Source organism: Paralichthys olivaceus, chromosome 20 (genome assembly GCF_024713975.1).
Source record: "Paralichthys olivaceus isolate ysfri-2021 chromosome 20, ASM2471397v2, whole genome shotgun sequence".
NCBI classification, from domain to species: domain Eukaryota; kingdom Metazoa; phylum Chordata; class Actinopteri; order Pleuronectiformes; family Paralichthyidae; genus Paralichthys; species Paralichthys olivaceus.
The window spans coordinates 2243762-2270197 of NC_091112.1; the positions used below are offsets into that span (position 1 = coordinate 2243762).

At 42.9% G+C, this 26436-nt stretch overlaps 1 protein-coding gene across 1 annotated transcript; it reads left to right on the top strand.

Moving 5' to 3' along the window:
* The first annotated feature begins 5627 nt into the window (after positions 1 to 5627).
* Positions 5628 to 26436, top strand: atp1a3a (ATPase Na+/K+ transporting subunit alpha 3a). Its single transcript, XM_020104581.2, has 23 exons — positions 5628 to 6029; positions 13521 to 13634; positions 14322 to 14381; positions 14530 to 14733; positions 15644 to 15757; positions 16053 to 16187; positions 16600 to 16717; positions 17287 to 17375; positions 17646 to 17825; positions 19129 to 19327; positions 19594 to 19838; positions 19943 to 20135; positions 20308 to 20483; positions 20723 to 20859; positions 21009 to 21159; positions 21309 to 21477; positions 21877 to 22031; positions 22730 to 22853; positions 22983 to 23128; positions 23378 to 23508; positions 23988 to 24089; positions 24319 to 24410; positions 24960 to 26436. Exons 1-23 carry the CDS (start codon positions 6024 to 6026, stop codon positions 24986 to 24988), a joined length of 3069 nt encoding a protein of 1022 aa, XP_019960140.1. The 5' UTR covers positions 5628 to 6023; the 3' UTR covers positions 24989 to 26436.

A 26436-nucleotide genomic window follows, 5' to 3' on the forward strand; every position in this document is an offset into this window, starting at 1 on the left:
CGATGTCATTACTGGAAACATGCAGCTAAACTGTGTGTAGCGTCATCATCACAACCATCTGACGTCAGATGCCTCACGGAAGCGAAGCAGTTCCAGCCTTTGCATAAAAGAAGTTTGTGTAATATATATGTTCTCAATAATTGATCATGGCCCTTGAGGGACATTATGAAATTTAAATGGCTTTTAATATTAAAACACCCCCCCCCCCTCGCTTGAACAACTCATTCCTGGTGTGAATCCAGTCATTTGCTGTGGCTACCATTTGGCCGATGTTTCTATTATAAGAGTCGAGCAGAAGGTGCACTCAGCGTAGGCGGGAGACAGAGAAACACAGCGAGTGGAACGCACTCAGATACACCAACAGAAACTTCCATATGTTCCATATGAATGTGAATTATTGATTCAACTGTGCAGCACTTCCGAAAGGTCCAGCACCCGATGTTTGATCATGAGAGTGTGTGTGTGTGTGTGTGTCTGCAGCTGTAGGATACATAAATAACATTCGAACATGTACATGTAGTATACTTCCAGAGTATTTTCAAAGTAATATTTCACTGAATCATTTCTGCTGATGCTGTAAGGCGCTGCTCTATCCTGTATATCTCCTCTCTATTGGATGAGAGAAAGTCCAGCGTCAAGACAAACAAACAAAACCACATCACTGCAAAGAGCATCCTGACCAAAATGATAGACGAGGACGGAGAAATAGAGAGAGAGAGAGAGTTTTCTTAAAAAGTTGATCAATCTGTGTGTCATTCCCCTGTGGTAATGATGACAGGAGCCATTCTGGAGTGAAGAGAGGGATCCCACAGCTGGAGGGCAGATGAGGTACAACAGAGAACAACAGAGGAAGCGGAAAGAAAGAGGTCAGTGGATTACAGCACAGCACATGTCCCCGGGACGTTTGCCCATAAATTATCATACATATTTCCACTGCGGTCAAACGCAAATCACCCACTTCCCCTTTATTTATTTTTATTTTTTTATTTTTTCATATTTCTTAATTTAATTTAGAGAAAAGTTAAAAACATTCCTGCAGAGGAGATTCATCACAGGAGCTGTCCAGAGTGCTGAAACTGGGCCTGTTGGAATCATCTGCAGTTGCTAGTTAGCAATTAGCAACACAGTTGTTGGGCACTAGACAATGTGCTCATTATATCCATATATTTCTAATATGTCTGTGTAAGATGCATTCTTTACTTTTTAAGCGTTTTTAATTAGAATGTATTTCCCGAATGTATTGCCGTTAATACTTTGGTGCAGTGTGTGAGTCTGGGTGTGTGTGTTTGTGTGTGAGTCTGGGTGTGTGTGTTTGCCTGTGTGTTATGACACTCACCAGCCTCTTCAAGCTGAAGGGGACCAGAAGTGGCCATTATTCACACATGTTAGGAGACACATCTGAAGGATCTATGAGCAGATAAGAGTGTGTCTGTGTGTGTGTGGTTGTGAGCACCAGTTTGTCTCGGGCTGTGGAGTCATTGCACCTGTACCATGCACACACCCGTCGTATTAGTGCAGCCGTGTCCGCTCATTTATCTCTGACATGTGTGTTCTGCATGTTCATACCTGCAGGACATGTCTGTGCTGGCTGATGCAGTGATGATGTTCATCAGTTCACGCATGGCATCGTGCCCAAGTACTTTCTCCCACACACACAGTTAACCTTGTTATTTAATATGTGAATAGTTATTTACATTCAACAAAGGGTTTTTATGTTCTCGCATCTAAATGTATTTTTTTTCATAGTTAAAAATTATTTCAAGTCAAATTAATCGACTCAGTGAGTTTGTTAAATGTTTTTCTGGAATTCTTCAACTACATTTACTTCCTGGTGATCCGGCACCAGCATTATTTGCAGGACATTCACAATGGGACATTTACCAAGAGTTTAAGCTAAAGGTTAGAGTGTGTGACCTGAATCTTCCAGATATACTGGGAAAGTCTTTCACAAGGACAATGAGCAAGTGACACCCTCCTCTGCATCAATGAATACCACGGAGATCCCATGAGCAAGGCAGTAAATCCCATGGCTGCTTCAGTGCAGCTGCTCAGAGGCCTGTGGTCCTTTAGGGACGTTTCCCAGATCTGGATGCTCATATCAGAGCTGAGAGAGAGCCTGAGTGTGTGAGATAAATCATGCTAATAACAAAAGTTGTTTTTTCCTTCCACTGTTTGCATTCGAGATTGTTCTTCACTCTTTGCTATGTAACGTGACTAAAACTTTAATACATCACCTCATCCGAGAACAGGACGTGTGCCTGAGTCCCGTCATGTCGATTTTCATTGGCAATGATGGTGAACGCAACAACTCCCATGATCCCACTACATTGTTGTTTTGATTACATCGAACGACATAGTACGTTTAATGATCAAATGAAAGACAAAGACATTTCCATCAGCCTCAGCTGTAGTTTGCCTTTAGTATTAAATAGCAAATGTAAGTGTGCTAACATGCTACAGTATATGACACTGTATACATGTAAGCATTTAGCTCAAAGCACCACATCAACAGAACTGCTTGCGTGACTGTAGATCTCAATCTTTTTAAGGATTTAAAATATAAATCCTTTAATAATACACAATCGTGACAGAGCTATATATATACATATATCACTGTAAACTGTAAAGTCCTAGAAAATGACAGAGACAAAGGACAGAAGAAACACAATCAGAATCAGTGTTGATTGTTGATCCCTTTTACAAAGACCGTGGAGTTACAGACTTTAGAAGATGAGTCCTGTCGTCATTATATCCATGCATGTCTATGAAATATGACCTGTGCCTCTGTGTGTGTGTGTGTGTGTGTGTGTGTGTGTGTGTGTGTGTGTGTGTGTGTGTGTGTGTGTGTGGACTTGTTAAATAGTCAATTCTCAGATTCTCTGTGATTCCCAGTGCAATGCCTCCATTTGTCTCCACTAAGAACAGTGACAACGCATTTTTTATCCCATAATCAGAATCAGCACAAGTTCAAAAAACAGATAATTTTCTTTAATTTTCATATGTTCTTCCTTTGGGTTTGCTTCACCTCCCTCTCTCCTTTCATTCATCCGTTTCCAATTTCTTCAGTTTTGTTTTGTGTCGACTACGTGATTAGGGAGCCGTGGTTACCTGACAGCTGTTGCTATGGTGACCAGGTCTCTGAAATGTTTTTGTTCTGTTGTTTCCCTCCCACTCCTGTTCCTCTGCCTTTCTCTCCGACCTCACAGTACACTCTGTTATTTGTCCTTTATGAAAAGATGTGCAGAGCATTTTAGTTGCTCTTTTATTTTTTTACCTCAGCAGCATCCTGAGAGATGCCCCAGAAAAGATGGAGAGGAGGAAAGAAAATGAAGAAGGGAAAGGTGAGAGTTTAAATACAGAGTAATGTGGTTTCGAATAATAATTTGAAGAACAAAGCTTAGGATTTCTTACCCAGAGGTTTCCACGTTTAGTTGTTTTGAATGTTGTCCAAAACAGCCTTTAGTGTTAATCCGGTCTAATGTGATGCTCTACAGAGGATTTACCGTGTGGACAGCCGTCGACCAATCACGAGTCAGTCTCAGCTGTCAATCAAACTTAACAGAAACACTTGAACAAACATCAGTGTGATAAAGAACTAACTAAAATCACAGAAAACCAGGTCGGTTAGTTGAATGTCTAAATAATTATCATCTGTAAATAATTAACCATCACAAACATACTGTGCAAACCACATAATAATAAACTAATATATAATAATATCACTCTAATAAACACGTCCAAACTATCAATATCTACAGAGCACTGTAGCTTTACCTTGTATCCAGTAAACAGGTGGTCCATGTGAAGCTCACAGTCCAGACTTCATTCTCACCTTTTATTCACTACTTGTACATTTTCTGTGTGGGAGTAATGACACAGATTCTTCCAGCTCAGTTTTAGAAAAAAAACCTTGATAAATGGTGCGGGCTGGAGGGATGACAAAGCAGTGCAAAAACCAGGCCGCACCTCAATTATGATAGAGGCGAGTATTGATCCCGTATGGACACAGAGGCAATCTCAGTATACACACACACACAATCACACTCACACACACACACACACACACACACACACACACACACAAACACAGACATGCCCACGCACAAGCAAGTCTGCACACAAACATTTGCATAGCAACACACACTTTTCTTTGCAGCGACAACTAAACATGAACACACCCTCATACTTGATAACTTTCCCGTTTGCCCGTGTGTTATGCAATGTATAGTGTGATTTCCCCTCCATTCATTTGCGCAGTGTTTAAATCCCCCTCAGTCAGGATGGATGTGTGTTCACGCGTGTGTGTGTGTGTGTGTGTGTGTGGCAGCTGCACACTATTCATAGCACCCTGCTCCATTTGAAGGCTCTAAAAACAGCAGAATAATTGTCTAATCTTCCACAGCAGGTGGTGCATACAGAGATAAAGGATGTGAGGCTGAAGCTTTGCTCTAACTGACCATAACAATCACATTGTTTTTTAGTTTTCTGTTCATGCAGTTTGTTCTGTGTACAGTGGCCATGCTTTTCATTCCCCATGTTACCACAATATAAACCATGTTCCAGTGCGGTGCCGGTGAAACTGTGGCATAGACATGAGTCCTAATCAGTAAAATCTTGTCTATTTTCTCTCTATTCCTCTTGTGACTATTCCCCTCTTCTCTAATCTCCTCTTCAGCCTTGCTCTTCTCTTGTTTCTATTCTTATTTGTCAGCATAATCTCCAAATAATAGAATCTACGTTTTCTGCATTCACAGCACTGGAACTCGTTTCTGTTAGTTGAACGCTGCCCATACTGATGCAGCCTTTATCCGACATTTGGAGACCAGACTGTGTGCGACAGTCTTTTCCCCGGATGCCATTGATGCTGCAGATGTGCACTTTGTTCATGCTTCAGCAGAGACGCTGGAACAGCTGCTGCCAAAGGAACAAATATCCAGGAACAAGATCATTTCATCTAACTGAGGAGTTATCAGTTCCCAAATTTGTATATATTGTGAAAAATACCGTGAAATACAACCCATTGAAGACTTTGGCATAATGGAAAGTTATTTCCCCCTCATATGCACACATATTTTAGGCTAATCTTTTGACTGGCTTTGTTCACAGGCAATTTCCTCAGGGACCCAAACTGCAATGGGCCCCAACAGCTGATTCACCACGTTAAATGCCTAATTGGAATTAAGTTCCTACAATAAAACAAACATCATAAAAATATCACCTGTGTAAAGTTTAATCACAAAATTGGAAGAATATCAGAAAATACCAAGTAAGGCAGGTTGTGCAGGGAATCCTGCAAATCTATCATGTGATTAAACTTAGAGTTGGGAAATATATAAGTTTACTTTAGATTTAAAATCTCTTTTTCACCTTCTGTATATGTTTTAAAGGTACTATTCTACACTGTCAGGTGATTAAATGGTTTAAAAGATATCTGTAACTGTTCCATCAACAGCATGATGTACAAATATAAACGTATAAAACTGCAGTGAAGATGTTTTATGAATTTAACTGCCTCGCCTAGTTTTTGGTCCTTATTTCATCCGCGGAGTGAAACCCGGGGAACCCTGAGTGCTGAGGTCGGCCCGCGCACCGCCGCGGAGGGAGACGGCATCCGGAGAAGACGCCTGTTGGTCGGCTCTACTTTCCGCCGGCATCAGTGGCGTGTGTTACCGGAGCAGGTCGAAGAGTCTCCGCCGGTTTTTAAACCGTTTACACCGAACGACCCACCGGTTTGCTCTTCCTCTGACCCGGGGCGAGGCTGAGCCGAGGCGTGCGACCCGACCGCGGCCTTGTCAAGTCAACTCCAGCCCGTGGTTTTTGAGAAAATCACACATTTTAGGGAGTTAGCTTGATAATTGTTTTCTTGTCATTAGCTGTCAAGTGAAGGCATCCATTTTTTATTTTCGTGTACCCTCCTCTTCGTCACCTGTCACTTTCCCTCCCGCCTCTGACCCGGCTGCTGTGCTCGGACCGAGCCGAACAGCGACTCATCCTCCGAGGGGAACCCGACTGACTGCGCCGACATGGGGGTAAGAGCGCAGATCGCTGGTGCTTTGGGTCCGGTAACGTTGTAACGGCTGCCCCGGTGTGTCCGTTGGCGGGAGCGTGAAGGCTCAGACCCGGTGTTCCGGTGACATTGAGCCCCGGTTGGGTGTGTGTGGGGGGGTGTCTTTGTGTAAGCTAGCTGCATGTTTCACGTTGTCTGCGTGTAAATGTAAAAATGTGTCCGTGTATTTATCGCGTTAAAATCACCGTGTGCTGCACCTGAGATTAACCGGTGACAGAGGGGGGCGGTTATCACCTGGACACCGTCTCCCCCCTCTTCGCTCCTCTCCCGAGGAACTTGCGCCAGATTAGAGTCGAGTCTCCAGCCGGTGCAGGGAGGTAAAGGTTACTAATCCAGCCCTACACATTAAAACACATGTGCCATGTTTGGTTCCTGCAGAAACTCTCCATCCATGTTCCTCCTGTGGATTCTTCCACACCTTTACCCGCCCCACACGCAAAATGGACGTGTGACATTCGCGCCACTGGGTTTCACCCAGAGCGAACACCTTTATTCTTATTTGTATTTATTGATTTAACCACGAGCAGATTTGCTCAGAAGTAACGTAATGAAACCCGGTGTGTCGAGCAGAAACATGTGCTGCTTCGTGCAAAAAATACAGCTGCGAACATCTGGCGTCGCTGCAGCGGATTGAGGGAATTCACAGCCTCCAGGTCCGCATGTATCAGTCAGACAGACATGACACCGCTTGTTATAATGTGCAGGTGAAATGCGTAATTGCGCACAGGGATATGTAACCTGCATGCTGGTGAAAATCCGCAGCCCGGACTGCGGAACATTGTGTCAGTCCGACTGCAGCAACTCTTCTCCATCACAAACATGGTGTGAGTCTGTGTCTCACTCCCCAGACAAGAGAGCAGCTGACACACACACACAGAGAGAGAGAGAGTCCAGAATGTCTCAGATTATTTGGATTAAGTGGAAAATCCACACTGGGTTGGGGGCTGGGAATCAAAAACATGAAGGCAATGTTGTTGTTTCTGCATAAATTTGCTGCACTTGTATTCAAACATTACATAATGCGACAGTGCGGCTGTGTGTTGCTGTCGTTGATGGAGCTGGGCTCGGTGAGGATGCACAGGCAGCTCAGGTCCAAATGCTTAAAAGAGTAAAGACAATTGCGTCAAAATGGTTCCTCAGCTGGCTGTATGGTCAATCCCCTCCTTAATCCCCTCTCTCTTAAAAAAAATGTATCCCAGAAGAAGGTGGAGACACGACCAACGCCTCCACTGCCTTGTCTCTCCCCAGCAGTCTCCAAAAAAACCCCAGTGATCTGTCAGGTCATGAAGGACATCCTGTTCCAACCACTAAATTTAGACTCCATTATGTCATTTCTACTGAAAAACCCCTGTGATATCATTATAAGTTATTATCCAGTGTCCTTACTCAGTCTTACAACATTACATTGCCCTGTGGAATGTATACTCTCCTACAGCGTGTCTTATCTTCTCTGCTTGTTTTATTGTATGACGTTTTGCTGTGGTATTTGGAGAATATAAAATCAACATGTACTGTTGAGTAACTGTAGCTCTATTCCTTCAGTAGTGTCATGGTCCATCCCTGCTGATGAAGGATGATGTGCAGTGGTTTCTCCTCTGCTCCACACTGTCGTATGGGAGGAGGGGGGGGCGGTTGGTTGGCATGGGAGAGCATCGAGGCAGAGTCGTGGAAAACGGTGGCGCTCTGTCACGGTTTGTGATGCTGTTAACTAAATCGCCAGAGGCGGACACCGCGCACAACTCCGACTACTGCGTCAAAAAGTGAAAGAGGAGGGTGGTGTATTTGTGAGTGGAAACTCCCATGTTCAGCCTGTGATTTGCCATCCGACTGGGTGGAGTAAGAGGAGATATGGGTGAAATAGGAGGAGGGTGGGGGACATAATCTGAGGGAGATTCAGTTGACAAGGCAACTGGGGCCATTTGATCCGGGCCAATCAATTGATAGGGGATGTTGCTGCTGGAGGCAACGATCGGTTGGTGGGTGAATGGATGGAGGCAGAGACGAAGGGAAGGTCAGCCACTTTAGGCCTCGGAGGGAGAAATAGAGGCCGCGTTCTGAGGAAAACTGACGGAGATGGTGTGATTTACTCAGAATGCTGGTGGCAGAGAGACGGGTGGTGAGAAAGACAGAGCGAGATGCCTTTGTGGTGAGTCACCTTGAGAAGGGTGAACACTGGGAAAGATAGAGGAGTGGAGGAATGGGAGGAGGGACACTGAGACACTGATTGTTAGTGTGCAGTGATGAGATAGAGCAGAGAGCAGCAATGGAGTCTGTGGAGAAAATGGAAAGATGGACACTGAGATAGAGAAGAAGAAAAAAGAGATATCCAAGGATGAATGCTTCTGATGATACCCCATAATGCACTTGGAGCGGAAGCTTGAGAGGGACAGCCAATGGCTGTGGAGGAGGGATGGTGCGTGGCTGTGTGTGTCTGAGGCAGTCGTCTAATCCATACACCATGAAGCTGATGGTTCAGTCGCTCTCGACTTAATGAGATCTCTTCACTGTAGTGCCCCATTTCACTCCTGATAATAATTATTACTGACACTAAAAGTGCATATACACAATCACACACCAGTATATGAGAATGTAAGACATGTCAGCATGAAGCACTTAATACTATCAATTACGGTTATGAACAAATTGAATCTGAAATAATCAGAAATGCTTGTGCAGCTTCCATTTTGCAAAATAAAGGACACAGCATTAATAACAGTAAGATAATGTACGGGTGTGCACACATGTAAATTCTTGTAGTCACACGATATATGTTCTCATGGTCATGGACTCTGTTGCGTAATTGTTCCAGTTTGTCAATACCTCATCACAGACTCTCGTCCCCTCCTGTCCCTCACTAGTTTCCGTGTGTTCGTGTGTGAAATAACGTGAATCCATACTACTGCTAATCACCGAACAGGGGTTTCCAATGTCACCGACTCTTCAGACCGAACAGGCCATGACTCACTGTAGTCGTCAAAGATTTCCAGTCATTTGGGAGAGTGACTCTATGAACGTTACAGCAGAATTACATAACACACCTTCACATCAAGTGCAATCATCGAAGAAAAAAATTCCAACACCCTCCATCACAGTTGACTGAAATTATTAAGAGGGGCCAAGTGGATTGGATGTTGCTAGGAGACCTTACATTTCCCATTTGTCAAGCCATTGGAAGTCGACGCCGTCAATCACATTCTATCAACAGCTGCCATTTTCTCTCCTTCTCTCAGACATGTCGCACAGCAGGAGATGACACGCTGGTAAATGACAGGGAACAGAACAAAATCTGTGGTCTGCTTCATAGAAATGTTTCCTGACAACCACAAAGGCTTCTGCTGCACAAATAATTCATATAAATCACAAACTGATCTCCTGTGGCATTTCACTGGAAACACACACATATGCTTAAAACCCAGTGTCGTCATCATCAGGCATTCATCGTGAATGGGGCACAGGCTTTCTCCTCGTGAATAAACCTTGGTGCAGATGAGTAGATCAGGGTAGACACAGCAGAGAAGCAGATGGGCAGCCTGGAGGGAGGAGAACGTAAACAAAGTGGGAGGGAGGGATAGATGGGGGAGGACCCCTCGTACTGCGTCTGTATGTTTGTGCGAGTGTGTATGTGTGTCGTGTGCCAGTCAGTCACTCCATCAGTATTTTCTAGGTCGGTCTGGCCACTGATCTGTGTGATAATCCATTTCTTTGTGTGTGATCCACTAAACGTCCCACTTTGGTCACTGGAGCTTCTTCATATATTCATGAAAAATGGGCCAAATACCAGATTCGATGCTACAACACAGCAATCTGCCACTGTCATGTAAAAGGACACGTAGCATAACCTAAATAAGCACGAACTAAAAACTCATTACCAAAATGAATGAATAAATCTAAACCTCCGAGATAGGATCCTCAGAATGAATGCTGTTGTTTCTCATCACGGCTCATTTATGATGCTTCGCCCTCAGTATGATCTCTAGATGTTTTGCTTTGATGTGAATCAATATGCATCTGTGTCCTTATCTGTACATTTTAATTGCTAATTATCATTGTAATGGTTTATCTTCTACCCACCGTGAATTTACGCATAGGGTGCACTGATAATATGTCCCTGTGATGTTTGAGATCTGAAGAGTGACTTTAGCAGATTAAGAAAAATGGCTTATCCAGCCTTTCTCAGACCTGTGGTGCCCTGCACCAGCGGGTTGGCTGGATGTGGAATACGAGCAGACGGCTCATGTTCAGCATCTACAATCTGTCCTGCAGCTCAGTGTCTAACATCTGGATGCTACTGAAACTTCCTCAGGTTTTGCAGCCTGTAGCAACACAGAGAGCAGGCACTGTGCACCAGAGCAAAGGGAAATTATGAGCATTAAACCATCCACTAAACTAATTCAGGATAGTTGAGAATAGAGTTTTACTGATAAGTAGTTTGGCCGATTATATTTTATATTTTGGGACCTTCAGAAACAAGATGATACATCTCAAGGGGGACAATACATTTCTATATTTGCCAATATTTGCTAACGACTTCTTGGGAATCATTGCTGATCACGGCTGATTTAACAATATGAGAATATTATCTCTATAATATAAGTTTTGGCAAAAGCAACATATATGTCGATGTGTTGTACTTTGTTTATACTTTTTGTTAGTCAGTACATAATGTGTCATCGCACAAAGTGTATATTTCATCATGCCGTTCAGACATATTGGGCTTCTTGGTAGTGCTTCTCGAATACATGAATGGATGTGTGCACACGTGATTCTGACTGATGGTTCTGTTCTGAGAGAGTTTTGTTTTTCACAGTTTTGTCTTTAGGATTGTCTTTACCTCATCTTGGTTGGTTAACATTTCAGGAGTGATTCACGATGAGTGAATGTTGTTGAATGAGAGGCTGGGAGTGAAAAGATGAGAAAGAGAGAGAGAGACCGTGATTGAGAAGGGATTATTATCATTCACTAGGTTAATCTGTCAGCGTAGTAAACAGCAGTAATCTGATGGCCTGTTGGACGCTACTGCCCGGGGAACCCTGCACCTCCTAACAGATGGCAACACACACACACTCACACTCACACTTGAAAAAATACAGTGCATGCAGATTCACAATTGCACCCAAAAAACATCTTTGGACATTATGCCAGTTACATACACTTGGATTTGCATATATATATACAAATTTTACATATGCACACACTGAAGTAAATCAGGAAAAACCCACAGATTTGTAGACAAACGATTTGTAGACATAAGAATAAGAGGATGTAATGAAGTCTGGTGGTGTGTTTGTTTGGCTGTCATCAAGCCATCACTCAGCCAGCTTTTCATAGAGTGAGGAAAAAAAACAGACTGTAAACAGCATAAAACAGCCATCAAATCAGTGTGAAACCCGCTCGGCCATCACTAATCCATGTAAGAGCTTTCCCAAAATAAGTCTGCTCTCCCCTCTCATCAAAGAGGTTCAAACAGAATCTGGGGCTCAAAATTAGTATTTCCACAGAGCATTTGTTTTTAGGTTGCATAGTGGTCAACATCTGCTTGGTGAACAAGGTTCAGGTCACATTGCATCCCCAATAGAAAGTATGTTTGGCTGTAGGCTGTGAAAATGCTTCCAGGAACTGTCAGTGGAGTTCAGGCTCAAAGTAAAATTCAAATGAACGTCATAAGGTTAAACAGGCTATTTAAATTCTCAAAATAAGTGATGGCAGATTTCCTCCAGCAGTGGATTCATTTAATTAACCATACTTCACTTTATTCATTTAGCCTCCTAAACCCAATTAGTGTGTCATAAATTGTCTCATATTGTCTTTGCCTCTAAAAACACATTCATCTGTGGGTTTACAGCTGAACCATCATTTTTCACATCAACGTTCCCGCACTGCATGGGCCGTGATGTATTTACTATGTTTTGCTGTTGCTTTGGTCTTGAAAATGTGCTATACATGACTTGATTTAGTTGAGATTCTCTTTTGACCTCCAGACACAGAGTTTGATAAATTCTCTTTGGGAGCTAAAATAGATAAATAAATAAATCAAAATACAATTACACAGGAACACTGTGTGAAATTTGACATAGGTGAAAACGAATGGAAACATCAACAAGTATAGTCCTTGAGAAAATCTAATATTAATGTGAAAACATCATGTTCCCTGACAGAAATGTTCAAATCCTGCTTTTCATTCTGCCATTCTCCTGTTTCCATGTTTTACTAAGCCGAGCAGCTGGCTGACATTTTATTTCTTTGCTAGAAAACCCTTCAGGATGTTCATCCTGTGCTGTGCATGCTGGGTAACAGTGTGATTTGAGAAAAGGTGTTAATCCTCATGCAGGAGCATATTAACACGCGAGGACTACACACAGAGACATCAGTATTTGAAGGTTTAGTATAGTATTATTTTTAGTCAGATTTCAAGTAAAGGTTCTAGTTTTTCTAGAAAAGTATCTAATCTCAGACTTTAAGAATTTTAACAATATTTGTTTTCATATCAGTAACTAAATATGGAATAAATACTCATTTATTCACCTTTGTAAACAAATATTTGGGGGGTGTTTTTGACAGAAGACGATACGAGCCTATTTTCAGGTTTTTTAAACATGATTATTATTAGATTTGATGTATTTCCGACCACGTTTTTGTTCTTGACATATGAAACTCTGAACCTCCATTTCAACCATCTTGAATAACTGCTGCTGCTCAGAATAGAGAAAGAATTCAAAGCTGCAGTTTTTGGCAGACCTCCTCTGATCAACACGCAGATGTGTTTAACAAACTCCTGCTGTTTACAAGGACCAAACGTACTCTTGCACAGATTGAAACAGCTCAAACTCTCACATCCATACTTACACTGGTGATTCTGAATATCTCCTGATGCCTGTTACAGTTTCTATCATATTTATCTTTCATCACGGGTCCTGGATGATCCTCCCCTCTATCCTCTGGTTCTTCACACTCACTCTCTCTCTCCTGACTGCTCTTGTTTTTCCTCTCAGACAAAGCAGCGTTCTCTCTGATCTGAGCGGCAGTACCCTGAATACCATCGGTGTAGATTGCAGTTCAAGTGGAGCTCTCCAGACAGGCCTGTGCTCTAATGATGCCAGATCTAATCAGGAGGTGTCGAGTTCCCCTCCTCACACCAGGGGATATTATCTCAATTTGGATCTTTTGACTGGATCTAAATATGGAAGCAAAATAGGATTTAGGAAGCATGTTGTTCTTACAATTATTATATTATACATTAGTGGTTGTCCTAGTTATGACCTGTGTTTTTGCAGCTACAGATGGAATGGTCGAGGGATTATTTGCGTAAACTCTCACCTGTTCTCGGTTGAGTGGTTCGGATTACACAAGGATAAGAATTAGAGTGTCAGCTGTCATAAATGAAATAAGGTTCCTATAAATGTATAAATAATATGACAGGACTAAACTCAGTGATCTTGTGTTTGTGTGTTAACAGTATGGACGGTCGGACAGCTACCGCGTGGCCACCACGCAGGACAAGGATGAGAAGGAGTCACCCAAGAAGAAGGGAGGCAAGGATCTGGATGACCTCAAGAAGGAAGTTCCCATCGTGCGTAAAAACACTTCCTACTTCTGACATTTCACTGACATTTACTTCAACGAAACAACATCCCTTAGAAACCGTTGGGTCAAACACTGTAGTGGTTAAAAACCTCACTTGAATTCCAAGCAGAACTGATCGTCTTTACAGACAGAATACCCAAAAGCTTTGAAGTCCCAGCTGAGCAATGAGGAGATCATTGATAGTACACCCTGGCCTCGCCCCAGCATTCAGAGAGCTGTGATCCAAATGTTATTCAGACTCCCTCTTTGACAAGGAGATGACAGAGATGAGGTATTTCATGGCAGCTGGTCTACAGTAGTGGTACTGTGCGGTTAGACCTAATATGCCAGATATGCAATATGTGTACTGTAATATCTGGCAAGTTAATCCTGTTGTGGAAAGACTCCTGCACGGAGCAGTCTGCCCAACCCAGAGCATTTCCCTCTGATATAAAAGAATATGAGCTGGCTCAAATAAACTGACTGATCCATAGTGTCACAAATGCTGAAAAATTTCATTTGTAATTTACAGTCTTTCATAATAAACTGAACTAAAATATTTTTTATATTTAAAACTTCCTCACCTGACACCAGCACAGTTACAACACTTTTCCATCTTGAATGTAATTTTGAACAGATCTTATAATTGATGGGTGTTTGCAGTTTACTTTCTTTCTTTTTTCATTCACTGTAGACGGAACACAAAATGTCTGTTGAGGAGGTTTGCAGGAAATACAACACTGATATCGTCCAGGTAAGTGTTTGAATCTGTCCTGACTGAATGCTGCGCTAATGATTCAGCGCTGATTGATGTTGATATCCCTGTCAGATAAGGAGTTAGACAAATCTCTGCTTTATTCCATCTTCACTCTTCTCCTCTCCTTCCCCTCTGTTGCTCTTAGGGTTTGACCAATGCCAAGGCAGCAGAGTACCTGGCTAGGGACGGCCTCAATGCTCTGACTCCACCCCCCACCACCCCAGAGTGGGTCAAGTTCTGTCGCCAGCTGTTCGGCGGCTTCTCCATCCTGCTGTGGATCGGTGCCATCCTCTGCTTTCTGGCCTACGCCATCCAGGCAGCCACAGAGGATGAGCCCGCTGGGGATAACGTAAGTGCAAGGTTGTAGTGGATGGACGTTGACAAAATTACTGTCAGTCCACCACCATCATGAAATCATAAAAAAAATGTAAATAAATAGCTTTGAATGAAATATAAACACCAGCACTCTTTGAGAAGCGAGCTCTCACACATCCTGAAGGAGATTAATGAAGAAGCTGTGGAAGTGAATCGCTGCTCGTGTATGTGCTCCTCCAGCACATCACTTTATAAAACAATGTGCTGAGTCACATAAAGCTGTGTCAGTGCTAATGTCATCTGTTTGTGTGAATCACACCAGCCGACCCATCGTTGATTGACAGACACCATCCTCTTAGTGTCATTTTGGGCAGACCACAGGGAGCGTGTGACTCCTGCCATTGGTAAAGGCTGGGTGAGAGAAGGGCGTTCATGGGTCAGCACTGTTTCTGCCGGGTCAGAGCGCAGAGTGAAGCCTGGGACTGAGTCTGAGTGGATCTGACACACACAGTATGAAGGGACAAAACGTTTGGTCTGTACCACAGGGGATGTGAAGCACTGATGGTGATGAGTTGCCCTCAGTGACTGTATCATACACACAGAATTTAAAATTCACACTCTGATAAACAGCTGCACTTGTGTCACATGGTACAGGGCATAGATGACAGTCCTGAACAGGAAGATTATTTATATGAGAGGTTTTAGACCCTCTAATGGTCATATATTGATACATAATATAATATAAGAGCAGTGTCATTAAACTATCAGCAGATTAGACGACTGATGATTTACTCTCTGTCTCTCCTGTGGTCTATTTTTTTGTCTTGCCCTCCTCTCATGTGATACATTTTTAGATAAAGGAGAAGTCACTTAATTAATTTCAGCATTAAATATGAAAGTCTCATCTTCCTTTCTTCCTCCTCTGTCTGTCTTCACCTCTGCAGTTGTACTTGGGTATCGTGCTGTCGGCTGTCGTCATCATCACCGGCTGCTTCTCCTACTTCCAGGAAGCTAAGAGCTCTAAGATCATGGAGTCCTTTAAGAACATGGTCCCTCAGGTACCAAACACCCGAAAGCACAGCACAATATTCTATATTATATTGCATTTTCTTCTCACAATTTATTTTTAAGGATTTAAAAAAATCTTCTCTAACCTTTCTCTAAATAGTGCCGTCACAGAAGTTGGTGTTATTTTTGGAAAGAAGCTTCAACTTTACATTAGCTGACTTTGCTTCATTTGTTTTATTCTTTTAAACAAAACAAGAAAATGTTTATTTGAATGTTGTGCCCCTAAAAATATTCTCCCTCCCTCTGATTCTCTTTCTGTCTCTCTCTTCTTCTCTCTGTTCTCAGCAAGCCTTGGTTATCCGTGAGGGAGAGAAGATGCAGATCAACGCTGAGCAGGTGGTGGCAGGAGACCTGGTGGAGGTGAAGGGAGGAGACAGGATCCCCGCTGACCTACGCATCATCTCCTCCCACGGCTGCAAGGTGAGCCACAAACACAGATACCCTCCAGTAATTAAACAAACCCGGGGAGATAACAACACCTTCGTCAGATGTCTCTCTAGGGTATTAAGTTCCCTGTCTCAACACTATAATCAGAGTTAGCGCCGTTTATTTTGAAAATGTGAAAATGTGGGTGCACAGTAGAAGTCAGTAAAGGTAATTAACTAAAAGAAGCACAGTGGCTTCACAGCAACATATGAATTTATTATTCAAAATGTAAGATAAAACACACGACTTGTTTATCTTCATGATAAATTCTCAGTGTTTCCACATGTTTTCATATGAACCTCACTCCAAGTCTTAGATAGTTGTTTAATATGACTATAATGAATTGTACGTAGTCTCATGATAATCACCATCACTGGGTCAAATCATTTCCTCCTGCTCTGTCCAGGTGGACAACTCGTCCCTGACTGGTGAATCAGAGCCCCAGACCAGGTCACCTGACTGCACCCATGACAACCCCCTGGAAACCCGCAACATCGCTTTTTTCTCCACCAACTGTGTCGAGGGTAAGGTCCCCATCGACACCAATCCTTATTTTTATTATCACCATCATATTCAACATATACAGCGTTAGGGTTTGTCCACTCTTCCTCTCGTAGAATCATTTCTTGTGCGTGTGTGTCTGTGTATAGTCACTCAAATGGCTGCAAGCGTATGTTTGTATTGTTCCAGTTCAGTGCTCAGATTGAACTGCAAACAGACGCTACCCGTCAGCTTTTATTGTTGACCAAGTGTTTGGTCTGATGACGGAGCAGTTTGTGACATCACAGGAGCCCAGTCCCTAAAAACACAGCCTGGTTTCCTCTTTCCATTCCAGCTCAGTCCATCGTGTTACTGGAAGGATGTTTAACTTCTGCTGTCCTGCTCACAATGGCAGATTAGAAAAGAACAAAATATGGCGCCCTCTCATGGATATATTGTTACATTACATTAATACTCCACCACTTAAACCATCACTGCTCAGTCAAACCTAAGCAAGTTGTCCTCTTTTCTTCCTTGTTTCTGGAGTTGATAAAGACGTATATATATATATATTACTTTTTCTATAAACGCTGCACCCTCTCTCCTTCTCCAGGAACAGCTCGTGGTATTGTTGTGTGCACTGGTGATCGTACAGTGATGGGTCGCATCGCCACCCTCACTTCAGGCCTGGAGACTGGCAAGGTGACATATTAAATGTTATCTGTTTTTATGATAATGGTCTTTTGTGTCATTTGGAAGTCCAACAGTTCAGGTTGTTTACTACAAACAGGCCTTTTCTATTTTTTGAACCTGTTTTCATCATTCAGTTGATAATTAATTTATTAATTCTTTAACCGACCTTTAAGAGCTGCCAATCTCTAAAATGTCTGTGCTTCAGAGTTAAAACAAGTAATCAAGATAGAGAAACTTTATCTGGGTCAGTCAATCTAAACTTCCTCTTCTGCTCCTCAGACACCTATTGCCAAGGAGATCGAGCACTTCATCCACATCATCACGGGTGTGGCCGTCTTCCTGGGCATTAGTTTCTTCGTCCTGTCCATCATCCTGGGTTACTCCTGGCTGGAAGCCGTCATCTTCCTCATCGGTATCATTGTGGCTAATGTACCTGAGGGACTGCTGGCCACAGTCACCGTGAGTTGGCAGAGAAATAGGAAGCGAGTGTGTGGTGTGAGATGATAGTTGAGGAAAGAATTTGATATTCATTTTATTTGGTGTTTTTAATCTTTGAGGGTCAGAAAGATGAGGTTGACACGGTGATACTTTGCCAAACCAGCTTTTATTTAATTTTTCAGGGCAATGAACTACTAGAGAAAAGAGAAATGTATTGAGATCAGATACAACCGAGTTTCAAGAAAGTTCTTTAGGTTTTGCATAATCCTGCTGAGAGACAGACAAACAGCAATGAAAACATAACCTCCTCTGTGGATGTAAACATACTACATGTATTTCTAATGTTAAATGTCACCTGTCAGATTCCCTGAGCAGTATGAAGTTTCACCCATGTCAGATTGTGTCCTTTCTTTATGTGTGTGTTGGTCGAAGTATGTGTCTTATATTGTGTCGTGTACAGTGTTTTGGCTTCTCTCTTATCGTGTGGTTTGTTTTGTCCCTGCTTCCCTTTACTCTGTGCTTGTGTGTTTTCTGTGATATGTGATGTTGCCATGTGTCCATGTGCACTTGTGTGTTTTTATCCTGTTGTGCTTCTACATTCTCTCTGTCAGTATCAGCTGTTGTGGTGAAGGTGTCTCTGTTTGTGTATCTCTCTTTTCCATCTCCCTTCTCTCTCTCCCAAGGCACATGCCCCATTTGTGTGTGTGTATCTGATTCTCTCTCCCTCCATTGTCTCTGTATGTCTCTCTCTCTCTTTTTTCCAGGCCAGTCATGGTGCTGTCTGGAATGACAACGTCTAGCTAATGTAATGATATTAGGCTAATGAGTAATCAGCTACATGAACTGAATTCCGGCCTCTGCTTGGCCTTGGCTAGTACTGTTCTTGCCGTACTTGGCATGATGACATAATGCACCGCTGCTCTGCTTCACCGCTTCACTCGTTTATGCCTCATGTTCCGTCTGCACTGCTCGTTGGCTGTGTTTTTATTTTTAAGAGGAGGTTTTTAGTGCATTTTGCTGTAGAGGGACATTGATGAGCAGGATTAACATCTCCAGGTGTGTGGGTGGTTTAGTTCGTGGTTTGGTTAATTGTTTAAAAAGCATTATTAGATAGATTTTTCTGCTCATTGGCAGAACATCTGCCCTGGAGATGTTCATCTGTGTTGTAAGTTTACTAAAGACAGGAGTTGCTAATTATTTTGTATCTTCCCCTGTTTCCATTCTCTCTTTATGTCTTATGCTGTCGAAAACCTCTTTTCTTCCTTTCTGTCCTCCCGTCCTTCTTGTCGTTACTCTCCTCTTTCCTTCCTTTTTCGTCTCTCAGGTGTGTCTGACTCTGACTGCTAAACGAATGGCGCGTAAGAACTGCCTGGTGAAGAACTTGGAGGCTGTGGAAACTCTTGGCTCCACCTCCACCATCTGCTCAGATAAGACAGGGACACTGACCCAGAACAGGATGACCGTGGCCCACATGTGGTTCGACAACCAGATCCACGAGGCCGACACCACCGAAGACCAATCTGGTGAGGTTTTCTTCTCTCTCTTGCTTTCATGCAGCTTCTATTAAAACTCTGTCTTTATTTAAGACATTATGACCTTGATTTCTCTTGAGCAGCTACATTTACTGGCATCCTAAATATCATTTCTGTTAAGTGATGCTCTTTTGCTGATGGGTCTTAAACATTGTACATTTTGTCAGTTCAGTTAAATCAATTTTTGAAAAGTGACGATTGGTTGAGACACAGCTGAATCACTTTTTTCTTTTCTTTTTTCCCTGATCATTCTTCAGGCTCCTCCTTCGACAAGAGCTCCACAACATGGGTGTCTTTGGCCCGCATCGCTGCCCTGTGCAACCGTGCTGTGTTCAAGGCCGGTCAGGATACTTTGCCCATCCTAAAGCGTGAAGTGGCTGGAGATGCCTCAGAGTCTGCCCTGCTGAAATGCATTGAGCTGTCATGTGGCGCTGTCAAGACCATGAGGGACAAGAACAAGAAGGTGGCTGAGATCCCCTTCAACTCCACCAACAAGTATCAGGTTTGTCCGCTCTGTTTATTTCCAGCAGGAAAATAAAAGCATATGATCACAAACTTAAACATGTTGCAAGTTACGATACTGACTCTTAAATATGATCCCATCAGCTGTCAATTCACGAAACGGAGGAAGAAAGCGAGAACCACTACCTGCTGGTGATGAAGGGAGCCCCAGAAAGGATCCTGGACCGCTGCTCCACCATCATGGTGCAAGGCAAGGAGCAGCCCATGGACGATGAGATGAAGGAGGCTTTTCAGAACGCCTATTTGGAGCTGGGAGGACTGGGAGAGAGAGTACTGGGTAAGGACAACCAAAGATGGAAAAACATTGGTGAATTAACTAAAGGTCCTAGTTTGGACATTTGGAAAGAATTTCATAATAAAGTTCTAATATATACTTCATCTGCATTGTATTGTATCATCCTTTAGGTATGTTTCATTCACACTTCTTTTCTCTTCCATGATTCCTCCAGGTTTCTGCCACCTGTTCATGCCCGAGGACAAGTACCCCAAGGGTTTCGCCTTCGACACCGATGACGTCAACTTCCGGACAGACAACCTTTGTTTCGTGGGCCTCATGTCCATGATTGACCCGCCCCGTGCTGCCGTGCCCGACGCTGTAGGAAAATGTCGCTCCGCTGGCATCAAGGTGGGCACTTTTACAATCTGACATTTAAACGACTTGAAGAGCAGAACATTGCATCCAGCTGAATGTGAAGGAAATCCGCCGCATTCTGTGAGGGAAAGAAAAAGAGTAATTTCTCGATGACTTCTCTCTCTTTCTTCCCATTTCTGTTGCTCCCATCTTTTCTCTTACCCTTTCCTGTTTCTCTCCAATTCCCTTTAATTTCTTACCCTCTTTATCTTGTTCCTCAATTTATTTTTCAGGTCATCATGGTGACTGGAGACCACCCAATCACAGCCAAGGCCATTGCTAAGGGTGTTGGCATCATCTCCGAGGGCAACGAGACGGTGGAAGATATCGCTGCTCGCCTCAACATCCCTGTCAGCCAGGTCAACCCCAGGTGAGGCAGAAAACTCACATCAAGACAGGTAGTTGTGTAGCTTCACTTGCACTGCCACAGAGTGGAAGATGTTCAACTCAGCTGTAAAAGATAAGGTCGATGAACAAAGTGGAGATAATTGAGGGATTGGTTTTGTCTTTGTTGTGTAGAGATGCAAAAGCCTGTGTGATCCACGGCACAGATCTGAAGGATCTCTCTCAGGAGCAGATGGATGATATTTTGAGGAACCACACGGAGATCGTCTTTGCCAGAACGTCCCCACAGCAGAAACTCATCATTGTAGAGGGCTGCCAGAGACTGGTACTTAACTGCACACACACTCATAAACACTTCAACACTGGTGAATTTACTTATGCACATGCAAACAGGTGCTTGTAGTAAAAAAAGAAATCCATTAGCATATGACTGTGAATCAAAACATTTCAACTGTGTGGCCTCTTTCTTCTCAGGGTGCCATCGTGGCTGTGACAGGTGACGGTGTGAACGACTCTCCTGCCCTGAAGAAGGCTGACATCGGGGTTGCCATGGGAATCTCTGGCTCAGATGTGTCCAAACAAGCCGCAGACATGATCCTTTTGGATGACAACTTTGCCTCTATCGTCACAGGAGTAGAAGAAGGTGAAGGAAAAACGAATGGAGGGAAGGTGGGAGGAAGGAGGGAAAACAATTAGGCTGCGGAGAAGAAAAAGAGAAAGAAAAATCATGAGGTGGAGGGAAGATGTTTAAATTCAAGAGTTATGATGACCAGAAACCACAGATACTTTAATATATTTATAAATACAGTCAGATCATTTATTTCATTTTCTCTTTTTGTGTTTAACAAAAATAATAGTTGGAACGGCGAAGAAATAAAATAGGATTTGAAGGATTAAACAGTATTTTATTGTAAAGCACTGTTCTGCATACTTGCCTTATATATTGATCTGTGTTGGCATCAGTACAGGAGTGTCAGTGTTCCTATCATTCCTGCTTGTTCATGTGTCCGTATTTGCTGACACACCGTGTCCGTCCCCACAGGCCGCCTCATCTTTGACAACCTGAAGAAGTCCATCGCCTACACTCTGACCAGCAACATCCCAGAGATCACCCCCTTCCTGTTCTTCATCTTGGTCAACATCCCTCTGCCTCTGGGCACCATCACCATCCTCTGCATTGACCTGGGAACTGACATGGTAACTAAAACAAGTGGTAGCACACGGCTTTAATGTGTTTGTGTCCAATCAGGCATTAAGAAACAACATGTTTGGTCAACATCTCCAGGGCAACACAAGCTCAGGACGCTGAAGCATGGTCACTACTCATGTATATATGTTACATAGCAATGCAAAATTAATTGGAAGAGAAATAGGAGGGAATACAGAACCAGTGTTGTGGTAAATATTGAAATAAAACCACAGATATTTATTTATAATTTGCCAGATTTAAATACAGAACATGGTCACAAACAAGGCAGGAGAAACGTCAGGCTCAGTGAAGAGGTAACAAAGAGATGTGAGTATAACATGAATGAAAACATGAATCAAAGGGAGCACTGAGGTGGAGGTGATACCAAAACAGTACATGTGCAACTAGGACACTGGGTGGCAGTGTGGGACCTCTCCTGAAAACAAGCAGTCATCCTCCTTTCAAAGAAGTGGATTCAATTAGATGGACTGAAAAATAAAGAATAGTGAACAGTATTTTACTCATCTGTTCACGTGTCTAGGAAATAGAAATTGTAATGTTCCCAAATTTACAAAATCAGTTTTGCATGCTTAGAAAATGTAGCGTGATGAAAATAATAGACTCCCATTAATAAATGGTAATGAACTGCAGACACGGTGTAAACATGAAATCACAAAGGAATCTCTGTCTGTGTCTCGTCTGTCAGGTACCTGCCATCTCTCTTGCCTATGAAGCAGCAGAGAGCGACATTATGAAGCGTCAGCCCAGGAACCCACTGAGGGACAAACTGGTCAATGAGAGACTCATCAGCATCGCGTACGGACAGATTGGTAGGTGCCATGATTGTTATTCACATGTGCTGTGTGTCGTAATGAATTAAGACTGATTTGATTTTGCATCTTCTGGTTTTGTATTCATGTTATTCTGTCAATTAATGATCAAACTGTGTGTTTCTGCAGGAATGATCCAAGCTCTCGGTGGGTTCTTCGCCTACTTCGTCATCATGGCTGAAAACGGTTTTCTGCCGTCTGTGCTTGTTGGCATCCGGCTCAACTGGGACGATCGCTCCAACAACGACCTGGAGGACAGTTACGGACAGCAATGGGTACGAGTGATCTGAGACGATACAAATCTTCTTCTATGTCAGTTATTAACACCTAGCAGCAGTAATACTGTATCAGATCAGCCATAAACACACATGGCTCCTAAAATATTTCTAACTCCGTGAATTTAATTAACTTCTTAATGGGCTCCACATTTTATCCCAGTATTCATCAAACAGAAAAGTCTGTCACAGACGAGGGAGATGATCTAAACTTCATGTCTTCTGTTTCTCTCCTCCTCCTCCATACAGACCTACGAGCAGCGTAAGATTGTGGAGTTCACTTGCCACACAGCCTTCTTCGTCAGTATTGTGGTGGTGCAGTGGGCCGACGTCATCATCTGCAAGACCAGACGTAACTCTGTGTTCCAGCAGGGCATGAAGTGAGTTCAAAATCATCTCAGTAGGAGGGAGGCTCATTCTGGAAAATATGTTACTGGTTATTGATGTTATTAAGCTAGCTAAACAAACACATTGTCTTGTTCTATAACATTAAAAACATCCAGTCGTCGTCTCCAGGTTATGAGCAATGTGCATTTCACCTTTAAATAAAGTAAATATTATAACAGTACAGATATGATTATGAAAGTGCACTGCCATTCCCCTGAGTGGCCACTAGATGTCACTCCAAAGTTAGTTTTACTGATGCACCTTTATTTTATGGACTTGATTCCCGGCCTATGTTTGGTCACTCTCTTCTTCCTCCATCTTGTCTTTTTTTCTCCTCATCCGTCCTCCTCCTACAGGCAGAGTCTGATAGTTCAGACACACAAACCCACAGACCCCATTACCGTCTTTTATCACCATCTCTTTCTTATCTTACACTTTGTCTGTCCTTGATTTAATTTCTTCTTTCTTGCAGGAATAAGATTTTGATCTTTGGCCTGTTTGAGGAAACAGCTTTGGCTGCTTTCCTGTCCTACTGCCCTGGCATGGACGTGGCACTAAGGATGTACCCACTCAAGTAAGTCACATCACCTACTCATCAAAACAGTGAGCAACGCAAAACCTCAGCACTAAATTATCATTTTCATTGTTTATATTATATTATATTCATATTTATTTCAAGACTAATTCATGTGTCTCAACACAGTTATATTAGTGTGGATCACAGAAGGAGCCTGTGAACAACAGCAAAGATCACAGTCTGAATTGTTTCTCACTTCTCTCGCTCTGCTCTCGTCCTCTCTCAGGCCCAGCTGGTGGTTCTGTGCGTTCCCGTACAGTTTCCTCATCTTTGTTTACGATGAGATTCGAAAACTCATCCTTCGCCGAAACCCCGGAGGTACGATCGCACACAAACATACAGGATACCTGCACATAGTGTTTCATTCACACAGGAGGTTTGGTTTTAACCTCCTCATCAGGTTCTCACCAAACTTCAGTGTAGATAGATTTGTAATTTATCTGCGACTACAATTCCACAGACAGTAGTATTCTAATATTAACCTGATTTACACAGTATTACCTCGTAGGCTGGGACGGTGGCACTGCAGTTAGCACGGTCGCCTCACAGCTCAGCCACAGTCTTTCTTTCTGGAGTTTGCATGTTCTCTCTGTGTCTCAGGGGTTATTACACAATCAGACTGTAACTTGCAAACAGGAATATTATGGAATATTCTATAGTTAATTCATGTTAACGTCATAAAGTAATGTCTCGGTCAGACGAAGGTAAATAGTCTGAATGTTGGTGTCATTGTGTGATATCACACTGATTCTCATCACGTGAACTATTTGCACTAATGTTAATGAGCAAGTGAAATGGTTTGATAGGTAACTGTCCTCTTTCTCTTTTTCTTGTTTCCTTCTTTCTCTCTCCTCTTCATCTCTGCAGGCTGGGTGGAAAAAGAGACATACTATTAAATTATCAAAGCATCATTTACTTCTCACTTCACCCTCCCCTTCCTGAACTCATTCCTCCTCTAACTCCCTCTCTCTTTCCCTTCCCTCCTCCCTTCCTTCCCTTCATCCATCTCTCCTCTTGTCTCCCCGAGATACTCACACTGTACAAGAAAACTATGTTTACTCCTTTGTCCTGTCCGTCCTGTCCATCCTCATCCCCTTAAGAAACAGAAAAAAAACACAAAATGCCAAGATGACGAGAGGACCAACGACAGAGGAGGGGAGGGTGGTGGAGGGGTGGGTTTGTAAATCTTCCCTGTCCTCTCTGTCCCCCTTTTTATTTTCTATCCAAAGTCTAAACAGCATAGTTCTGCCAGTAACACTGTTTGTGCCGATGCTTGTTACTACACTGTTAGCAGCAGCCACTCTTGTTGTGCGTACTAACGCTGTGGTCAGCTGAATAAAGGTGATAACTGTACGAATAAAGAAAATCTGACTGTTCCACTGCGACGATCACTTGTGATCTTGCCAAGCAGGACAACGACTCGGCAGCTCCCGCCCACACTCCCAGCTGCCACTGTAGGCGGGTGGGTGGCGTCTTTTTTAAAATTTATTTATTCTTATTTTTTTTCTAAAAGATTTGTCCAGAGAATCCTTCAGATCCAGCTCTCTTATCACTGCCATGTTCTGCCATTCACCTCTTTTACTTCTCGCTCTATTTCTACTTACTCACTGCCAATCTTCTTCTACTGCCTCCCTCCCTCCCTCCCTCCTCCTCTTCTTACTCCTGCCCCATCGATAAAGAATCTGTCTCAACAGGGCGGGAAAAAAGGTCACTAACTCTGACTCCCTCCCTCTCTGCCTCCCTCTTCCTCTCTTCTTCCCCCCCATGTGTGTTTTTTTTCCTCCTTGCGTTGTTTTTAATAGACGTCTCTTTTTTTTTTTACAACATTGTTCTCAAAAGTTTTAAGTTCGGAGTGGGTCTGCTTGTTTTCATTGGGACATGACAAAGCCCACTATCTCTCCCTCTTCTTCTGCCTCCTCTCTTCTTTCTCTCTTACACTCATCCTATATCTCCTCTCCACCCCCCCTGCCTCACCCAGCCTGTCCCTGTCTGTTTGTGAACACGGTGCAAACCCTCCGTCCTTGTAAACTTCCCCTATCACCAACCTGCCTCCTCTTCCCCTCCCGCAAACCTCCTCCCCCCCCATTAACCCCACCCGAACTTACCCGTTATAAAAAAATACAAATCTTTCTGTGTCCTCGGAAAAAGAGATTTCTCTCCAATTTCATTAATTACATCATTGGAAATATGGAATATAAGACACTGCACATTAACTTACGAAACAACAGAAAAAAAAGAAAATGAAATAAAATAGAAGGATCTCTCTTTTTTCAGTTTGGTCTCCAGTTTGTTTTTGTGTTGAGTTTTGTCAGAAAATGGAAATAAATGCTGTGACCAACTCTTA

Coding starts and splice junctions, on each gene's coding strand:
- atp1a3a (XM_020104581.2), top strand. Junction 13,635..14,321: donor TCAAGAAGGAAGTTCCCATC/GTGCGTAAAAAC, acceptor CATTCACTGTAG/ACGGAACACAAAATGTCTGT. Junction 24,090..24,318: donor CTAAGGATGTACCCACTCAA/GTAAGTCACATC, acceptor GTCCTCTCTCAG/GCCCAGCTGGTGGTTCTGTG.